General features: G+C 38.9%; 1 protein-coding gene across 1 annotated transcript in view; it reads right to left on the bottom strand.

The window, feature by feature from the left end:
* SLC9A9 (solute carrier family 9 member A9) overlaps positions 1-21086 on the bottom strand; it is a 174835-nt gene that overhangs the window by 26091 nt on the left and 127658 nt on the right. The window contains exons 13-14 of the mRNA XM_059479635.1: positions 18510-18558; positions 13350-13429 (exon numbers count right to left, since the gene is read on the bottom strand). Coding sequence (XP_059335618.1) covers positions 13350-13429; positions 18510-18558 — 129 coding nt within the window. The remainder of the gene's footprint in view (positions 1-13349; positions 13430-18509; positions 18559-21086) is intronic.

The following is a 21086-nucleotide window of genomic DNA, read 5'->3' as shown; positions in this document are numbered from 1 at the left end:
GTACTAGAGAAAATACCTCAGTGAGCTTTTCTGAATTGCAAGTTTGCTGGCTTGTAATTTTCAGGCTGGAGGAGGAGAGCTGTGTTTAAATATGTGATCCTGTATTTCTCCCCTTATAGATCAGTTCAAAGTACTGTGATTTGTCCTAGTGAGGAAGAGAGGAGATAATTACGCTGGTGGGAGGCTTTGTGTGTAATTATGGAAGTTGCCTTCCACATAAATAGAGAGGTTTTGAATGCCTCATTTTGGAATTGTACTGTATTATATGTGACTTAACAAATATTTGTGAAAAGGGTTGTTCTAAGTTTTCACATATATCTAATTCATGCCATTTAACATCTATGAAACTTAAAAAAAATATACTGCATGCATATGTATAATAAAATCTGCTTGTAGCACTTCAAACCAGTCATGAGGCAACATTAAAATCTGAAAATGCTGTAATAATACTGAGAAAATGGATGATTCCAACAAAGATAGTGAATCTATGAAAAGAATACCTGTTGATTTATGGAGATCTTTTAACTTACAGATTAGGGCCGATCAAAGTCTTGTTTCTTCTATGCAGATGGTGTTAGTAATTAATGGATGACATGCCATAGTTTAGATCAGTCCAGTAAGGCCATGTAGGATGATCAAAAGGATGAGATCTCACTGATTATTTTCTTTTTGGGGAAGATTTTACATCACTCTTACCACCCAAATGAAACAACTGGAAGGAGTCACCAAGGAAAATTCTGCCCTCAGAGCAATTCTAAGGCAGAGTAACAAACTCCATCTGTGCTGGGTTCAGCACTTGGAGCAAGAGCTAAGTTATGTCAGGAGTCATTCAATTCCATTCATTCCAAAGAGCTTATTTTGGATTTACTTTTTTGTTGGGCCATTTGTTATTTTATTGATGCTAATACAAGATGACAGTGAATTGTGTGCTATTTTTGCATGAAATGAATCTATATACTTTTCCTGTATGCTGTTTTTACAACAATTTGTGTAACTGTAGGGGTTTTTTTTTAAACAGATCAGAACAGTTACCTGTGTGCTCTAATGCCATGCCTTTTACAAGTGTGGTCGATGTACAGTCTAAGGGGACTAGCTGAAACTCTTTGTGGAATCACTATACCTCCTGACCTTCCAAGCTCTTTATCATTTACTGTGATTTTTTTTTTTCTGGAAGACTTTACTTACCTCTTTTGTTTCCCTTCCCTGAAATTTGTGCACTCTAGCAGCAGTCATCAAAACTGCAGGTATTAAGGCACAGGGTACAGAATCACAGGAATCCAATAATCTCCTGACTGTGATAGATCGTGGCTCATGAGAATTAGTCTTGAGCATTGTTTGATAGTTACAGTTTTGCACACAGGAGCTCTCAAAAATACTCATTGCTGAGGAACTTACACCCACCACTGCAAGCAAGAAGAATTCAAATGAATGGTAATGAGAATTGTTCATGCATCAGAAGGGGGAAAGAATGCAAGAAAAGTCATTTCTCTCCTGGAGCAGCCTGTCTCCTTGACTGTCAGGAGAAGGAATGCATACCTTAGGAAATCAGTCTTCTCTTGTTAATTCCAGCTGAAATGGCTCAAAAAGGTTTCTTCCAAGTGTTTTGACAGAAAGTACAGAGAAGGATAAGAGATCTATTCCTCTGGTACTTCAGCTGGAACTAACACAGGAAGGCTTTTAAAAAAGAATATAGTGAGGGGGCTCCATAGTCAAAATGGGAGCTTATGCAATATTATCCAAGTTAAAATAAAACTTCTACATCTGAAAAATTCAAAACAAAATAAAAAGAAGGAAAATTTTGCTGAAAAATAGAGGCCTCTTAATAAGTGGAAGTAAGGACTTCATCCTCTTGTCCAGTGCCTGGAACAACCAGGGCTCACAAAGGTTGGTGCTGACAGCATGCCTTACGAGAGGAAGTCAGGAAGATCCTCATGCATCAAATGCAAAGCAAATAAGCATTTTAATTCAATCTGTCAAAATTAATTAGAAACAAGATTAAAAAAGCTCCTCACAATCAGATGAAGCATTAGCTTGTTAACATTAATTCCCATTCTGTTGTTGTGATAAACTGAGTCATAGCTATTTGCTTTGCAGCTGATCAGCTGCTCTGCAGAAATTTTGAGTAGAAAATATCTATCTGTAGTGACAAGCATGGAGAGGGAGGCAAGGTCTGGCTGCAGCTTCTGCTGCAGGAACTCCCTCCCCACACTGGAGAGCAGCACACCTTTCAGGGAAGGGGATGGGAGAGGGTCCCTAGTGTATCTTCTGAGGAACTCCTGAGAAAGCCCTTGTGGTGCATTTGCCCTGAGCTCCCCAGGCTGATCAGATCCCCAGCTTTTTGCTTGCAGCTTTGTTTCACAGCTGAACTCCCTGACCCGTTCCTGGCTGTGCATGCAGGAGGCAGCAGCTCCAGCCTGGCACAGCTCTCAGGGTGGTTCAGGTACCAATTCCCTGGCACAGGGAGGCAGAGCTGGCTTGGGAGTGTTTGGGCTCATTTGTGTGGAGTGGGGCTGCCCCTGTGTGCATGAAATCATACCCCAAACTTACTTCAGGCCTTGTGTCAGGTTTGTCTGAGCAGCTCTGCAGGGATGTCCCTGGACACCCTCTGTGTGCACTCTCAGATCTGCTGTGTGCCCAAGCTCAGTGCAGTGAGCTTTGGTCCAGGAGATGTCCATTGTCATCAGACCTGTCTAATACTAGGAAAATATTTTAAGTGTGTCATTACTGAAATAGGTAGCAGATTACAATTCTGTGCTGCACAGATGATTGATATGTTAATAGAGGAAGTCTGAGAAAAAGCAATCCAAGGCATAATGTTTGTTTTGCAGTTGTACCATAATGGAAGCATCCATGTACTTATGCTTAAAAAATAGATCTAGCTTTTCTATGTGCAAAAGTAAAGCCATCACCATAAATTCATGGCTGTTTTGTTAAAACTGTAGCAACAGAGCCTAAAGCAAAAACATAGAGAAGGAGGTGTATTTATTGCTATGTAATAGGTTAAAGTAGCAATGTAATTTTCAGCTGTACTTTGTGTGCTTGGAAAAATTGGTGAACGTGCATAAAAGGAGCACAGTTGGCATTTTACCCTGTTAAGAATAAACCACAAGTCACCTGCATTATTAGCCACTAATCTCCTTAGGCTCCTAATCATATCCCTGCGCTGGGAAGAGACGTATCAAAGTGGAGGATGCCTTAGTGTCCCTGTAACTTGGAAAGGGTTCTGAAGATATTGCATTTCTGCCTTATTTCCTAAAGTGACATGCTAAGTTAGTTGTCCTTGTACAATCCCTAACTCATTGAGACAGCAGTGAGTTCAACCAAAAAACCCATCATGCTGCCAGGTGAGTTACTGGCCACTTTTTTTACATAATAGCCTAGGTGTTAAAGCACTGATCTGTGAAGGGAAAGATCAGGATTTTTGATTCCTCTTAGCCCAAGAGGGTTTAAAACTGCTGTTTCTGTTTCCTAAAAATATCCTAGCAGGCATGATAGAAATCAGCCTGTGTGGAGGCTCTGCTTTCTCTCTTCAGTCCTGCTGCTGAGGTTGTACTGTTGTGTGAGAGAGAATGCAAGTTGGGGAGATGACAGTAGAAAAATATTGCATTCAATGTGGACTGCATATGTGTTATATTTTAATACTATTCTTTCCTTATATTTTAAAATCTAAGATATTATTGAATTGACAATCAAAGATTACTAAGCATAATACTGTTTTTATACTGCCTCTTTAAATTTCTGTGGCAACTTATGGAACAATCTGGAGTAGAGTTGTTTTATCTGCATTTTCATGGATCATTAGCAAACAGAATTTTCTGCATCACACAAATTGTAAGTCTCCAGTTTAGCTGGGAGGACTAAGCCCTAGTGACCAATCACAATCTTAATTCACTCCTGTTCCATCTGATACTTGCCATGATACAAAACATCAATAGCAATTTAACTGTGTCATAGCAGCCTGTATGGATGTATTTTTTACCACTGAGTTTTAACTAAGTGGGAATAAGCCTCATATGCAGTCATTTGTGCAGCAAGTGTAACCATTTTTTATGCATTTGAAACTTTTGGATGCCTGCAATACATGAAAAGCTGTGTTCTTGCATTATTGCGTATTTCATTATAATGTAACTCTGTATTAGATATTCTATTTATGCAGAATCCAAAAATAGTTCATGCTGTGTAGCAATGCAAATTTTGGTGAATAATCCACAAAGAATTTCAAAGCCTTAACCATTTGTGACATGCACTATTCTGTATCTTTGATGAGGACTCAACCTTTGAACAAATTATACTGGCCTTTGTATGAGTAAAAACCATTTCTGTGCTTCCCTGTTAAAGAACAATCTATCACTTCTTAGCTTAATGATATCAGAAATGTTAAGGGTTATTGTTACTGCTGAAAATTCTTAGAACTGGTTTTAGATGTTCTATCAACAGTAGAACAGTAAATCAGGTCTCTGCACCTGAGGGCTGTCCCCCTTCCCACCCGAGAGCTGATCCCCAGAGAAGGGAACAGCACCAGCAAGGCCAAGGCTGTGCAGGACAGTGCAATGGCTGAGGAAAAATCCACTTTCCTCACACTTCACCTCAAGGAACCCAGCTTAAACCAAGGCAGAATGAAGGGAATTTCCCACAGTGTGGGGAAATGATGGATGTGAGTAGGCATGGTTTTTTTCACGTGGAGAATCTAAGGCTGAGGACACTGCAGCCACAGAGGTGCAGTGAAGGGCCTGCAGTGTGCACTGCCAGCTCCCCGGCACTGCAGGGCTGTGCCACCCGTGCTCTGCTGGTGGCGGCATAGCAGCTGAGACCACGGGTCCTTGGTGGAACAAGCATCAAAATGAAACAAGAGGGGGACTTCCTCTTGAACTATTTAAGACATATTTGAAAGCTGGGGCTTTCTACTGTTTAAAATAGATAGCACTGATCAGAAATTTGCCTATTGAGGATATAATAAATAACAATTTACAGAATCAGTTCAGAAAAGCATCAGCTTGCTTTCAGCAAATTGAGTAAAACATTTCTTATAAGCTCCTAATGAACAAATAGCAAAGCACTCCAAGTCCATCAGCACTTGGAATTTTTTAAAATTTGAATGAGATTTTACTATTCAAAGCAAAACTGTGTTCAGTACATAATTACATGGAAGAGCAAAATAAAAAAATCTGTAGAGCTGCCTGCCTAAATAAGACATCCTTTGCAATATTTTAAAATAAGTATTTAAGAGATTAAAACTGTTTTCTTTGGGAATATTAGCAAAAATTAAAAAATTGAAGAAAATAATCAGATCAAAATACTTATTCCATTCCTTCATGCATTTAAGCATGCATTTCAAGAAGCTTGTATTATAGTGTAAGCTGTAAGACAGCCTTTGTCTTGGGACTTGCACATCCTCTGACAAAAGTTAAAGTGAGCTAGTCAGATGTGAAGGTCTGCTGCAATACCTCATCCAGACTGGTAGTCAGCCCTGTATCAGTTTATTCATTCCTCTGATCTGTCCTTTCCACCTTTCCTTGGCATCCCCTTGAGAAGAGCTGAATTAAGAGCTGGTACTAAGATTGGTTGATTCACAGTCTGTCTGAATGCAGGATGATGTTCATGTTCCAGTGAATCATGTGCCTATTTCAATATCAGAAATAGAAAATGGCTCTTGAGTTTTTCTGCTGCCAGAAATTGCTTCATTTTGAATTGCTGATTGCCTGAGTGTTCTTAAAAATAGAGGCAAAAAAAAAGTTTTTTCCTCTCACATTTGCACATTTGCCTCAGCCTTATTGGTGCTGCTGTGTTAGGGTGTTAAAGTAGTTTAACTAAACTTGAAACTATCATAGCCAACACAAACCAAGGGGACCAGTGGTGCTTTTTCTAGAGCAACCACTTAAAATGGGGAGGATGTGCCAATAATACAGAGCAATCTTCCAAATAAGAATTGTGTGGAAGGTCTTGTTCACACCTACTCAAAGGAACTGGAACATATCATTGACTTAATAAGGAGTTTGCATCCAGATATTAACTTTCTGTAAAAGAGTTCAATTCAACACTATTTTCTGATGGAAGATCATTAATGTGCTCTTTGCCATTCCTGCTTGATAAAATTAATCATCCTGATCCCTTTAGTCTCCCAGCTTTTACCGGAATCCCACTGTAATTTAACATTAATAACAGCCCCTTACTAGGAAGTATTACCAATTTCTTGCCTAGGTGAGGTTATAATTAGCAGTATCTTGCTGTGACAATTGCTGCTGTGAAAGAAGTGCCATTTATAGATGGTATTACAGATGCAGATGTGCTGTGTGCGCATCCAGGCATTCCAATACACATGAAATGTCTGGAAACACAACAGTGGAAGACATACATGCAGAAGAACACTTTAAAACACTTTAAATGTACTGCAAAGTAACTTTTTGCATATATAGAGGTGTAAATGAAATAATAGGAGACTTGAAAGAGAATTTTAAGTTATGCTTGATTAAATCTGTGCTATGAGCTTCTGGTACTCTGATATCATACTTGGGTCTCTTGGGTGCTATTAAGTATTGTCAGTCAACAAACTATAATTTCATGCTTGAGTGGACTGATACAAGCCTAGGCTTCTACTTCTTTGTACAGTCAGCCTTCAGTTTGCTGTGATAATAAAGTGAGAAGGGGAGGGAAAGAAAGAATTGTCAGACAGAATGATAACACTTATCAGAAAAATCAGATACTATGATGGTTTAAGCTATAATTTGTTCAGGTCAATAAACTGTGAGTTCATTTACTTCACTAAGCTTTAGATCAACTCCTTCAAGTTCTGTATTTTCATTTGACAGGTACTGTAACAGGCAGCTATGCAGGTAGAAGTAAACTGCAGAACTGGAAGGTGTTTTCTTTTGCTTTGGGGTTGTTTTTGTTTTTTTGCTTGGTTTTTTTGGAGTGGTTTTGTACTGGAAAGACTAAAGTGTATTTCCTCTATGAACAATTTTATTTTTAAATTATAAAACTCTATATGAGATTAGTGTTTGTGATTTCTATCTATTGCAGGTTCTAATAGTTTTAATATATTACATGAAAGAAAGTCATATAATTGCATAAAGAGCCAAGTACTTATATTGGGCCACCTAGAATCTGTGAGAAGTCTCTGTATTCAGCTGAGGTCCTTGTTATCAGAAATTCAGAGAACAGCACACACAAAAGGTATAATATGTCATGTGAGCCAGGATGTTCAATAGAAAAGCTGGTAATTCTAAGCAACTGTCCACAATAAGCTCCAGGTCAGGTTCTGCCTTTGATGCTGTGCAAAACTTTTATAAAAATCAATGAGCATTTGATGCAAAGAAATGAAAACCTGGCCCAGCACCTCTGATAGATGACAACAAGGATTTAGTAACAGTTCCAGGAAAGCATTCCCTGCTCCTCAGACTGCAACAATAATGACATGTTCTCCTGCACTTGTCCCATCCCTGCATTGTTTAACCATTACTTTGAACATTGATTTATTTTTTTAATCCCATAAAGCTTTCCCCATGTGACTATTTCTTCCTTTAAAGGCAAAAGCAATGCATAGTGTTTTGAAGGCTTTAAAGAAATCAAGAAGTTTGATTATAATGGCTTTGTTACCAATGAAGTAACACCTTTGGCAAGAAAAAGTCCTACTCCAGAATGACTTAGTGTTTGTATTGTTTTATGTAACTTTAAGAGTTAAGATTAGACTATGAAAAAGCATCTGATTTTTCTATAGTTTCCCCTTGTCTGTTCCTTTACCCCCTAATTTAATTTTTGCTTTTGTTTTAAACATGTAAACAGGCCTTTCTGCAATGTACTGAATCTTAGTGTCAGGATGAAAGATCTAAATAGTAAAAATTCAAGCTTTACTTCCTTTTGATTATATTTTGTGGAAACAAAATACCTGAAGCTCCCTTATTCCAGGATTGTGATGAGGAGAGGGTGGGCTGAAAGATTTGCATTTTTTGATAAAAACATCAAGACATGATAACGAATAATTATGTGTGTCTCCATGTAATGTAACTGTGAAAAGGATCATGTGTCAAATATTGTAAAAAACCCAAAGATTTTTCATTTAATACTTTGTACTTAATTTTGCATTCATACTTGTTATTTAAGTCATGCTTAGTCATTTTTCACTGTAAAAAAAATATCTGGACATGAATGAGACTTTCAAAGAATTGACATAAGTGAAACATTTTAAATGAAAAGGATTTTACTGGCTTATTCAATGTGGAATTGTTTCAGAATTATTTATCTAGGTTTCTTTCTGTGAATGGAGGACAAATTGAGGTCACTTATTATTCTGGTTAATTATTAGCCATGTTTATTTATTAGGTTAATTTGCAGAGTTTCAACAATTCTGTGTCCTTGAAAGGGTCAGGAAATAGCACCAAATCAGCTATACTGATTATCTGTGCTGCAGAAAGAACAATGAGCTTTTCTAGATCATGTTCTTGAAAATATATTTTGGGAATGAGCTTTGAACCAAGTCCAGGCAATTGTTTCTAATGATAAAATCCCTTCTGGGACCCTCCCAGTGCTGTTTAAGTTTGCACTGTTTGAGGAAGCCTTATGATACAGGCAGCTGCTTTTGCTGAGCTCATGTTCTGAGATCCACTCTAACTCATTTACTGGTTTGTGCTTTCCTCTCAGCTTTTAGGATCTGCTTTTAACAGCTGCAAAGCTGATTCTTGGGCTCTCTTGGCATTTCTATGCTACGCTGGCCACCTTTCCTGCCAGCCCTTCCTGCAGCAGTGCTTCTGTGGTACTGGCTTGGCTTGGGCTGTGTTATCTAATGCTGCTTTGGTTCATGATTGGACTGAATTGTCTCTCAGATAAGATTCTTTTCTGTTTGAAAACTGTGTATCAGAATGAGTTTCTGGGCCAAAACCAGGGCCCTATGTGCAATTTTGTTGTTTTCACTGAAGTGCTAAAAGAAGAATAAACCAAAATATTGATTTATATTGATAAACTTTTAGCTCTCCAGCAGGTAAAAGAAAACAGCATGCATGTGCATGCTTTCAGGCTCTTCCTTGCTTTTTTCTTCCAAAGATGTCTGTCTCTGATAGGAGAGTGACAAGCCAGCCCAGAAGGAAAATTCAGCTGAAAGGACCACAAAATGCTGAGTTTGTCTTCGATTGTCAGTTCACCCCAGAATGCACTTTTGCTTCTAGTAGGTTTTCCATTTTCTCCCAGGCACAGAATAGTATTTATCTTGCTCAATAGTCAGCCATTATGTCTGTTTTATCCACGTACAAAGCACAGGAGAAATAAAATGATAGGTGCCCTGATAAGGAGGATAGACTTTTGAAGTCTACGAAGAATGCAATTCTTTTTGGCTGATGGATTTCAGGCAAGTGCAAAGGACATAAACAGCTATTTTTTTTTTTCTTTTAACCAAACTTAAAGGCATGAATTTCAATGGTAGACAACTGCAGTTTAAGCAGAAACACTTTAAGGAGTTACTTTATGGAGAATTGTCTCACTCTGCCCCAGACACCTGCTTCTATTCAGTGTAACTTATTTTTAGTTCCTCACATTGAAAATAAATCTGTATAGAAGGAGAAAGCTCTCCTCCCTCTGCTTTCCAGGGATCAGTGTGTGAACCACTCAAAAAGCAGAGTTTTGTGCAAAGTTAGACAGCTGCATTGTTCTTTGGGGGCTTGGAGCAGTACCGGGGTGCAGTAGGTCTGTCATTGCAAAGCTCCTGTCCAGCCAGCTGACAGCAACCACAATCCCTGTCCTGCCTCCCCCTCACTCATGCCAAGGACAGGCAGCCCTGGTGCTCTGCTCGTGTTACTCTTGGAGGGCCACACCTTGTGCAGTGCCATCCTCATCCCTTTGCCACAAAAACAGGATTACACTTTTCTGCCAGTGGGACTAAAACTTCTCTTGTAATTTAACACAAAGTATTTAAAGAAACTTACTGTGCATTTGATGCCCTTGTCTCCCTTCCCTTCTTGCTTTTTTTCTGTTTCATCTTGCTCTGCCCATACACACACAGGCTCTTGCCCTTGCAGGAAGAAATTCCCACCTACTCATTCATTTGTTAGCTAAACTTGCCTACATCTGCTTTGAAAAAAACCCAACATTTTAAAGATGTATATAAAATGCTGGATTGTAAATCTATGGTGTCTCTTTCTCCTGATAAATTCTTGAAGCCTTTTTGATGGCCTTGCTTTCCCACTAGCCTTCAGTAGGATATTATGGCTTCAAATGGTGTAACGCACTGTAGGCTGTAAAAACAAAACTTGACTCACTGGAAGTGACCCCCTGCCAGATGCAACTATTTTATTTTGCGTTTTTCTTGTTTAAATTATTGAGATGGAAATCCAAGAGGATAACTCTACCTACTAAAATTGATCTATTCTTCATTTTTGTTAATTCAATGTTATGATTTCTTAGCCTAGATTTTAGAGAAAAATTATTTTTCCAAGGTGTCAATACCTGATTCAAAGAAACTTTTGCTGAAAGAATACAATCTTCATTGAACCCATTTGGCTCTAGATCAGGCTCCTGATGTTTCTTTCAGAATAAAAATAAAATGTGCGTCTCAAACAGAATTGCAGGGATTTTTTGCATAGTTCTACCCCAGCATGGCATTTTGCTATCGCCTAAGATCACTGAACTAATTGGGAATCATTCATAAAGACAGCAAAGAACAGCAAAACTTTTTGATTTCCTTAGTGATATTTCCTCCTTCTTGCTTTCCTCCTGTGAAATAAATATAGGCATGAGAGATGTCATTGCCAGAAGAGTGGGTAGATTTGTGTTAATGCCTAAGAGCAAATGTCAAACTATAGAAATGTCACAGTCTTGTGTGCTTTTGAAGTATATGAACAGATATGTAGGCACAGAGTTTGTGGTGATTGGGATGGGCTGAGCCCCATCCCCAGTTGGTTTCAGCTGTGAGCAGCAGGTGAGCAGCACTGAAGGGAACGAGCCATGGAGTGCCCAGGGGCACTGAGCAACCACCCAAGGGAGCAGAGGGCACACAGGTGCAGGGCATCAACAGGAGGGGGTAAAAGGTTGGGCTAAAGAACAAGCAGGGCAGTTGCTTGCAGCCTTCTGAGGTGATGTGGTGTTACTCTGTGTGGGCAGACACCTGAAGCCTTCTGATGAGGTAAGGTGTTACTGTGTATGGAGAATGCTTAAAGCCTTCTGGAATTGTATGATAATACTCTGTGTATCCTGGCTGTCTCAGCTGTGACACAGTTTATTAGTTTGCTGTATAATTTCTTTGAAAACTTTGTCATAATCCTCTCTGCAGTCTTGTACTGGGCACAAATACTATGCTATGTGGCAATTTCTTCTAAATCTAGCAACATGGCTTTGTAATATTAGGCAAGGCAAAAGAAAGTTTGGGTGAATAATTTTTCTTTCCTTGAAAAGAATGTCTTTCAGAAGTATTCTTACCAAAGAAAAGCTTAGAGCTGTGAGTCACAGCATTAGTGGGTTGAACTATGATTCCATGCAGGAATATGGGCACACACTTTCAGATATATTATTTGTAATAAATATATATTTTAGGGTAATGGCACAGCTATAATCTCGGAACATCTGAATTCTAAAGAAAGATTACAGCTTGACTGGTAGTGAGACTGACATGAATAAATGTGTTCTTTAAAAAATTATATTTTTTAAAATCACTTAAAATATTTTCTTGAAACGCAAAGGACATAGAAACTAGAATTTATAGAATAAAGCATCAGGCACCCATATTCAAGATCTCTAGCATACAGATCATCTCTGAGAAGTGGTGCTTCTGGTGCCTTCTACAGACTTTTCATTTTGCATGTACTGCTGTCTGACTTTTTCACATTGATTTCTCTTTCCCTCTTCTGCCTCTGTCCCTTGTTTTCTATCTCTGCCCTTGTTCTCTTTCATGTCTTTAATTCATGCTTCTGTCCTGCTCCTGCCTTCCACATTTTTTGCTTGCTCTTTTTTGTTTTTTATCTTCAGAGGAAAAATTCCCCCTTCCCCTCACCCTGTTGATCTGTTCCTTCTGACTTATAGTTTCTAGGATATACCACCACCACAGGCTATTTCTTCTGAAAAAGGGGTGGTTAAAGCCAGTTGTGTTGGTACTCAACATTAACATTTAAACATATTTTCTCACTTCATATAACATTTACCTACTATTTCTATGTATTCTTGGAGAATTATCCAAGGGAAAAATTTTAATGCCAAGTGCTTTTTGGCCTTTAAAACTGCTCGAGTAGATGAATTAAGGAAAAAACATCCATTTCTAACCAAAAAGTTGTTTTTCCATCAAAAGTCTCTTTGAAGGATAACTTCAGTTGAACTCTCCAAGGAAGCTGCATTCCCAAAGAATTACACTTTATCAGCTGAAATGTTTCATTCTGGTTTGCTGCAGCTGGTATCAGGAAGAACACACATGCAGCCTGAGCATTAATTTCTGCTCAGTGGTGCAGGGTGACTGACCAATAGATGTGCTGCTGGATAATGGGGACAGCATTGGCAGGGCTTTGCCTGCTCAGCTCCTGAGCCAGGATGCACAGAAATCACCAGGTGGGCTTCTCCTGTATTCACTTTGCGCCTGCTAAAGGCTTGGGGGATTGTTGCTGTGGGATCTCACTGGCAGCTCTGCAAAGCCTGTGCAGAGTCAGTTTCAAATGACAACAAATCAGAATGGTTGTGTTTACAGGTTTTGCACAGGCATTAGTGTCAGACTGTATGTTCTGCCTTGGCTTAGGGCGGATGTTCTTTTATCACTTAAACTATTTTCCTGAAATGCAAAGACATGGAAACCAGACTTCCTGGAGTAAAGCAGCAGACACCCATACTCAGGGTCTGTACTGCACATGCCTCAGAAGGAATGTGAATAAAAGCACAAAGGCTTAGGAATCCAGGGATTAGGAAGCGTGAGCTTCAGAATGTCCTGGGAGCTTTCATAGTGGATGCCTCTTTGTCTGTTTTCTTAGAAGTGTGGGTAAACCAGTGTTGTCTTATTTTCTCTTTAGGTAGCTACCTTTCTCAGTATATGGTCAGGCAGCAGGCATTTGGCTGCTTCTGGCTCCAACCTCCTGGTTCCCCAAACACAGGATCTACAACCTATCTAAATAACGATAGGATTGGTTTTATACAGCAATTTAAGAAGATTGATTAATTTAAATGTATTGTCTATATGCTGCTGTAGCTCAGACCTCCTTACCTCCTTGTAGCCTCAGTCATGGCTGGACCTTCTGCTACCTTGGATTTACAAGATTTCTTCTCCTTAGTAACACATTAAAATAGATTACACTTTTGTTTTGGTTTTTAAAAGTATAATAATTTTTGGTTCTTAAACATTTTGAAGGTGAATTGTAGTGCAGCTCTCATTCATGGTTTATAACAGAAAAGGATACTTGTGGTCAAAGCCATACCATATTCTGAACAGCCATGCACTCTCAGCTTTGGTTGTATTTTTATCCAAGTTAGGTGCACTCTGCAAAATAAACAAATGAATGAAGTGAGAAGCATTTTTATAAAATAAGTAAAACATGGAGTTCTGATATTAAGAATACATGTCAGACCAAATTACAATTAAATGTACTTTTTTAATTTAAAAAAAGCTTTTTTTTTGTTGCACAAATGTCATCCCTGTGAATCAGCTCAGGAGAAAATTGGCTCATACAGCACATTTCTCATTTCTGCACTCATTGCAAGAATGTAGCATTTATTCTTATGAATGATTCCAATTTTTTAAGCAGTTGAGAAGTGCTATACTCTGAGATCAGTAAAATGATATTTTGATTTAATTGCCGTTGTGGGATTACTTCAGTTTACTCCTACAAGATCAGAGGCTGTTTGTGTATGTCTAACAAAATGCTTTTCCCAAAGGGACTGAGATGTTGTAATAACTAGAAAAGTCCTTTCTACTTCCTTCCAAGGGGAGGGGGACATGAGTTGAGTTGAAAAGGCTCAAAATACCCTTTCCATACTGCAAGGGTATTAATTCTGTAACATGCTGCACAGGTAGAGAGGTGGACTATCCTTTTCCTCAGGGTCCTAATTCGGAATAATAAATTAGGAACAGTTATCTGTACAAAGACAGGCAGTTTGGTCATACTCTAGGTATCACATCAGTACTAGTGGAAGAATTGCTATCAGGATGAAATTAGGAATAGGGTGGCCAGTTCTCTAATAATATTAAACTGTCTTGGTTTTGTTTTGTGGCAAGTTAGGTTAGTTTAAATGAGAATATTTTTCTTTATGCACTTTTAAACCAATTGATCTGTTAATTTTCATGTTTTAATCTAATAATATATTAAAATAGAATACTTTATAATAGATTAATATACATGTAAATTGGTGATGATAATGTCAATGGTCTGACCCTAAAAAGTGTAAGGTCTAGTTCCCAGGCAACCTGTTCATGGGAACTTTGGAACAATGGGAGCATTGATGTAATTGAGTTTTGAATAAGGTTAGACAGAATCCATGCTGTAACTGTTATGATTTTGGTAATGTGGTCACACTGAACATGCAAATGCACCAAATAGAACAACTATTATTCTTGGGATCTGTTTCCTGGTTAACTGATTTGAGTATTTTAGCAACCCCTCCCAGTAACTGGGGGAAGCTGTGGGGGGGAGAGGGAAGATGATGATACTCATCCCTAACCAAGCAGCAGAACACTCTTCCAAGCTCTAAACATCTTCAAGTGCATTTTGGCAAGGTAAAGATTGGGTTGAAACATTTAAGCAGGAATTGATTGTAAGCAAAATCTGTGTTGGGTCAGAAGAACAAGAACACTGAATAAAGGAGAGGGAAGGACTTGAGCTCACAGGGGTAGAGATGAGGAAGAGAAGGATAGGCATGGAAATAAACATATTGTCCTCATGTGTGGGGCAGAGGACAGCTTGTTAAAAGCACAGTGAGCTCTGTAAATGGCTTGGTGTCCTTTGTTTGCATTGTCATGTTGTTGTTGGTTAATTCCTCTTTCCAAACTCATTGTACCTCTAGCTTCCTCTTAAGGAAGAAGGTTTCCTCATTGAGGAAAATGAATTGTTGAAAGCAGTGGACAGAGATCTACACAAGAGTATAATCCCCCAGGGGCTTTCTGGTCCTGACCTGGGCCTTCTTTTATTTCTAGTTTGACATGTGGCACCTTCCTCCTTTTGTCTATGAAATCTGTGTTGTGTTATCAGCTCTTGCAGCACTGGGGATCTGGGTGGTTATCTGGAGTGCAGCTCCTGCAGAAACAGCGCAAGGGAGGACAGGAGATGTTGGTGTGAATGTTTCAGGGCTCTTGCAGATCCTTGGATCCTATTTTGGATCTTAAGATTTTAAAGAGTAACTTTTCACTTTCCCTACAGTTCAGAGAGGTAAAAGTAGTTCTCTCTGGGAAGGGAAAATGCCGAAGTTTTTCACATCTCTTCTTCCATATGGGAATTGCCCATATGGAGATTACTCTCATTAGTCCTTGCAATAAATTCACCAACCAGCTGGCAGATGAAACTGATGAGAACAGTGTAACTAAATTCCTTATTATACTTACAAAGATGTAGGGACAGTTAAATAAACTGTGCAGATTAGTTTGACAGAGATGATATTGATAAGCATTTTGCACGCTATTTAGTTTTTTCCTGAGATCAATAGCCTATCTACGACGTTTTTTCCGAAGTGCTTGTAGAAAATAATTTCTTACCCTCTCTCAACTGAAGTTAACATAGCAGAATTTGAGATACATAAGCCATCTGAATGAAATATCCTATTGACTATGTTTTTTAATAGGAATTTAGGTAAATAGCTCACTTCCACAAAGCTTTTGCCTTTTTAAAACAGACTCGCTTTATAACTATGCTTTAGTGATTGTGTCCCTGCATTGTGCTTTTCAGAGTTAGCTTTTGGTATTTGTACACTGAATGTACATGATATGCAGCAAAGTGGTTTGTTTTACATACTGTTTTCTATACAATAATATATATTATTTTAGTATGTATTCTGTAGTTTCTTCAGAACTAAGTTATGACAGTCCATCAATAAGCAAATGTCTATGAATATGAGGCTACTTCCTTTTGTTAATGCTCATGCTGTGATAATGATTTAATGATAAATTTAAGGGTGGCAAGACAGAATTGAAACTGAGATATGCTTCTGATGGATGATGATATGGTGTAGTAGAGATGTTAATTATACATGAAAAGGGTCTGCACCTTTTCTAGGGAAGGAGCTCTGGGTTCCAGGTCTTACAGTTTGAACTGGAATTTGCTGCCAGCTGACTGCCAAAATTATTGGTTCAGGTATCCCAAAAGAGAACATAATCAGAAGTGTAGAAATAACTGTGTACATAGATTTATTCAAGAAATCAGATCTCTTCACAGAAAATTGAATTTTTGGGAGGCAAAGGAAGGAAAGAAGGGAGAAAAAGATGATGAGGTAAGGAAGGAAAAGGGTTTTGCACTCATATAGCTGGTGTTGCATCTGACATAGTACCCGTGAGGTGGAAGGTCTTTAAGGCTTCTTCTGCCCCTAAAAAAAAAATCTAGGTATGGTTACAGACATGGATTGAGAGGCTCCCACAAGGTACCCATGTCCTGGTAGTTACAGTGGTCACAGAGGAGCTAAATTCAAATCTTGGTAACAGACCTTGCAGCTTTCCCATTCTGGCTGAGTACTCTGACTGAGCAGAGAGAGGCCTAGAGGTTTCTTTTCCATTAATTTTTGCTCTCCTTTAAACATCTTGTTCTTGAAGATATTTTGTTCTTATTTCTGATACAATCTCCCCTGAGGCTTCAATTAACAGTACTGAGAGTGGGCATGTGGTTTAAACTTCATCTGGGCAAGAGCTTTAACTGGCAGTGGGAGGTACTGGCGCCTGACCCAATATTTGTGCAGGGATGGATGTGCAGGAAAATCGACTGCTTCCACCATGAAAACTCAATAACATAGGAAGAAAATAAGTTATGAAAGGTAAACTAAGTAAAAAAATCATTTTGGAAATAAAGTGAAAGCAAAGAGAAACACAGGGGAAGAAGAGAAAATTAGAAGAAACAACCTGACTTGAATAACTATGATAGGTGCTGAGCTGAAACAGTGAGGACTACAGAGAATGCAGCAAAGGTCTGAATTACTCAAATGTTGAGATGTCAAATATAAAAAAAATTCAGACAAATGAAAATAAAATACTATGGGAGGAGGGAAGAATAATCAGAACAGCAAAACTTTTTTCTGAGGTATAATATACTACTATAAGGAATGCTGAACTGGACATGATAGGGCATGAAAAGTGTTATATTTATTTACACCTTCTGTGTTGTATTGCTCAGTTTTGTCAGAAGGGATAGGTGTTAATTCACAGAGCACAGTTGGGATACTGGATGTGTTACTGTTGTAAATAAACATTATTATTTTAATTTTCAGTAAAAAAATGTGAAAATTAGATGCCTAGCAGCTTCTGAAGAAATCAGGTTTTTGCAAAACATGCATTCACTCAATTTTATGCTGCATTCCCTGATCTTTGATAATTCATGAGTGCTGAAAAGGTGAAAATTTCTGCAATTCTATGTCTCTGTACTCCAGTCAAGAATAGACTATGGTTCTGTGTTCTGCTCTTGTTCAGAATTTGGGCAGAGGCATTGCTGGAATTCCTACCAAGATGCTTAGGAAAGTGAATTTAGCACGAGGCCCCTCAGACTCAGAACAAAACGGTGCCTTGCTATGGTGCAGTGAAGGGTTATGCTAAACCTTATCATTAGTGACTGGGTTGTAGAATGAAAGATGTGGTCAGTGTAAACAATGTTGTTTTCCTTCTCTTAAAAGAAACATTAGGGTAATTAGGCACCTGAGTTCTACTTGTTACAATGAAAATTGACATTCACCTTCTGTGCCTTCAGAAATGTGCAAATGTGTAAATGTTAGGAATACTCAGCACATTGGAGATATTAAAGTTTTGCCTAATGGTATTGCTAATGTATTTTGAAATGAAAAAAAGTATCTTATATCTTCCTCAGCTTATTTTCTACATTTTTGTTCTTGTTGGATGATTTCAATTTCAGTTCCAGTTGTGTTGTCTGAAAGGATGCATGGGATGGTATGACCAGCATCAGGCACTTGTTGGCTTTTTGCTTTGTCACCTTGTCAGCTGTAGTGAGGCTTCTCCTCAGTCCCGCTGCTGTTGCGCTCACTGTGCTGAGCCACAGGTCCTGTCTCTGTGCATTGACTGAACAGATTCCTCCTGCTGCTGCAGGCAGTGCTGCACTTGAAACTGCACCACATATATAATATTGAGATATATATATATATGACAAAAAATGGAAGGGCACAGATGAACAGCTGCAGCCTGTTCAGGAGCCCCCTTCAGAGGCTTCAAGTTCACAATGTACTCAGGCTTCCATGTGAAAAATAATTGAAAAATATTTTCATACACCTGACCTACTAGAGTTGAGAATTAAAAATTCTGCTTTTTAATTCTGAGGGATTAAAGGTTGTTCTGAGATGTCTCATTTCCACAGATGCAGGCATGATCTGCCAAACACTGAACATTTTTAAATGCAGCATGTATGTCCAAAAGCCTGACATACCTGGCTCGCAGCTCTAGCTTTCAGATCTTCATCTGGATCTACGCCAACTCTGTAAAAAAAACCCCAAAAAAACCAAACTTGAGGACATATGGTAATGATCTGGTGTATATTAGACAGCTTTGAGTGTAAAAATGCTTCTTGTGTCACTCATTTCCTACTAGGTGAGAAATGAGGAGAAGAGCTGGGAAAACATCAGGATCACTTTTTAAATTAAGGAAGTTCTGAAGTTTTTAGAGAACTTAAGTTTCCATGTAGCTGCCACTCCTAACACCTGAGACTAGATCTTTCTCCTGGCTCTGATCCATCTCTGGGGAGAGGCCATCAAGCTGTTACCCTGTGCTAGGAAATGCTTAATTGCTGTCAGAGGAGCAGGGCTGAGCAACTGCAGTGGGAAGTGGGGGCTGGGATTGCAGAACTCCAGTCTGTCTTGCCTGTGCTGCATTATGGATCTCTTGAGGCACTTGGAAAAGGCTTTACTTGGCACACCAGGTACAGGGAAGCAACCCAGAAGGGAGGGGAGATTGCAGGGAATGATGCACAACATGGTGATAACCTGGGTGGCACTTTCCCATCCCATATGGATGGGAAAAAAACAAAATTGGCTCTTTAAAGGGATGTGGTTTAAAGGAAAAATTGACATTTTGATTATGGCTGATACTCAGAGCTGAGGAGAAATGCAATTGAAAAATGTTTTAAGTTGAACAACAGAGGCTTGTGCTGATGAAAGACACAAGAAAGCATGGAAAGCAATGAGTGATGATAAATAATGCACCTTATTATCACCCAAATCTGAAGTCTACAGCTAAGGTGACCAACAACCCCCTTATGTGGGAGCATGCACCTTGCAAGCTCCCACATAAGTAGTAGGTCCAACCAGAATTTTCTGATGCAAAGAAAATGTAGTCTTTCACTGGATATTAATTTAAGGCCACTATACTGGTTTTCTGATAGTCCTAATTTTTGAGTATAGATTTGCTTTTGGTAATAACACATCACATTATATTTTAAAATAATATTTATTATTAACAATTGCATACCTCAACATTCTTTCCTGTGAATGTTATGCATACACTCTTATTGGACTGGAGACAATGACAGGAACTATATGCAAAGTAGATGCTTTTTATATGTAAATACTGAATGGACAAAAAAAAAGACATTTCTTTCTATCATAGCTCTAGAGCTTCAACAAACCTGAGTCCTTCAGGCATAAATATTTCCATCTTTTTATTAAAAATAACCATCCTGGAGGTGACTCAACAAAGAGACAGAATGAATAGCAGATTCTCATTCTTTTATTTTCTTTTGTTTTTGTCCTCTTGGCCCTTAAATTGCAAGGAAAAGCTTCTGATGACACTAACCCTATTCATTAGTTTGGAATAAAGCAAGTAAGGTATTTCCATTTCATTAAAACGGAAACATTTACATATGAAAAGGAAAAGAATCATTACCCAGAGGTTTAAGCATCTATCTGGCAGTGGGTTTGCCATTGCCATGTGCAGAACAGAAGTGTCCAGGGCCTAATCTGTGCTCAGCCCAGTAAAACAGAGCAGTGTGAGAGCCCTGCCCAGGCTGCAGGGTAAGGACAGTGCCTGCAGTGAAAGCTGCAGCAGTGGTGCAAATGTGGGTGCTGTGGTCCCAAACTCATAGTCCAGGTCAGAACCAGAAAGCCAATCTGTTTCCTGAGCACAGGCACTGTTTATTAGACTGTGCTGATTCATTAGATGTGTGCACCAGCACCAGGCCAAGATAAACGCACCAGCAGCACATCAGCTGGACACTGCAGAGCTCTGGAAGTAAAAAAATCCAACATATTTACATGTGATTGTGCTGCAGCCCTGCCTTTCAGCTGCACCTGACTTCCCAACGCTCCTCTTAATAAGCTTAACTTGATCTCAAAAAAGGTCACTTCTGGGACAGAGGTAATTTAGCCTTCATGCAGCTCTCACCTCACTGGAGCTGAGAAACCTCCACTCCTGGCTGTGTGTGTGTGTTGGAGTTGTGATGTGTTATTAGAGACTGAGCTAAGACAACAGAAAACATTTCACCCAGGACTCGAAAGACTGTAATAGCAAATGGAAAAAGGGAGAAGCCGTGGGGATGGTAGGAGCAGAGTTTCTGGCTGTGATAGTGATTCAGTAGCAGGCTATAACTAATAGCTAATTCCACTGACAGCAGGAATTAACTGGTATTGTAAATCCTAATTTTTCTTCCTGAGTTCTGCAGAATCTGTGGTGTGCTGAAGCTTCTCTGCATCTATAATTTCTCATCCTTATAGCTACAGTGACAGCTAGACATTTTGCTTTATTTATTTTGCAGACAACAGATTATTATAATACAGCACAAATGAAGATTCTCACATATCATCCTAACAGGAGTATTACATTTAAGGCTGGAAAAAAACCAACCATAAATATGGAGTTCAACCTTAGGTTGTTAATATATGAAAATGAAAAGAAGGCTTCTATGCCACATGAATTCACAGAGCCTGAGCTGACACTTTATTTGGTCTGTTCTTTGCCCTCATTTAAAATACATGGTCAGATTTAATTGCTGTTTTTCTCATGGAATCGTATC

The sequence above is a fragment of the Ammospiza nelsoni genome, chromosome 10 (assembly GCF_027579445.1).
Source record: "Ammospiza nelsoni isolate bAmmNel1 chromosome 10, bAmmNel1.pri, whole genome shotgun sequence".
In the NCBI taxonomy this organism is placed as follows: domain Eukaryota; kingdom Metazoa; phylum Chordata; class Aves; order Passeriformes; family Passerellidae; genus Ammospiza; species Ammospiza nelsoni.
This window is presented reverse-complemented; position numbering and strand designations above follow the sequence as displayed.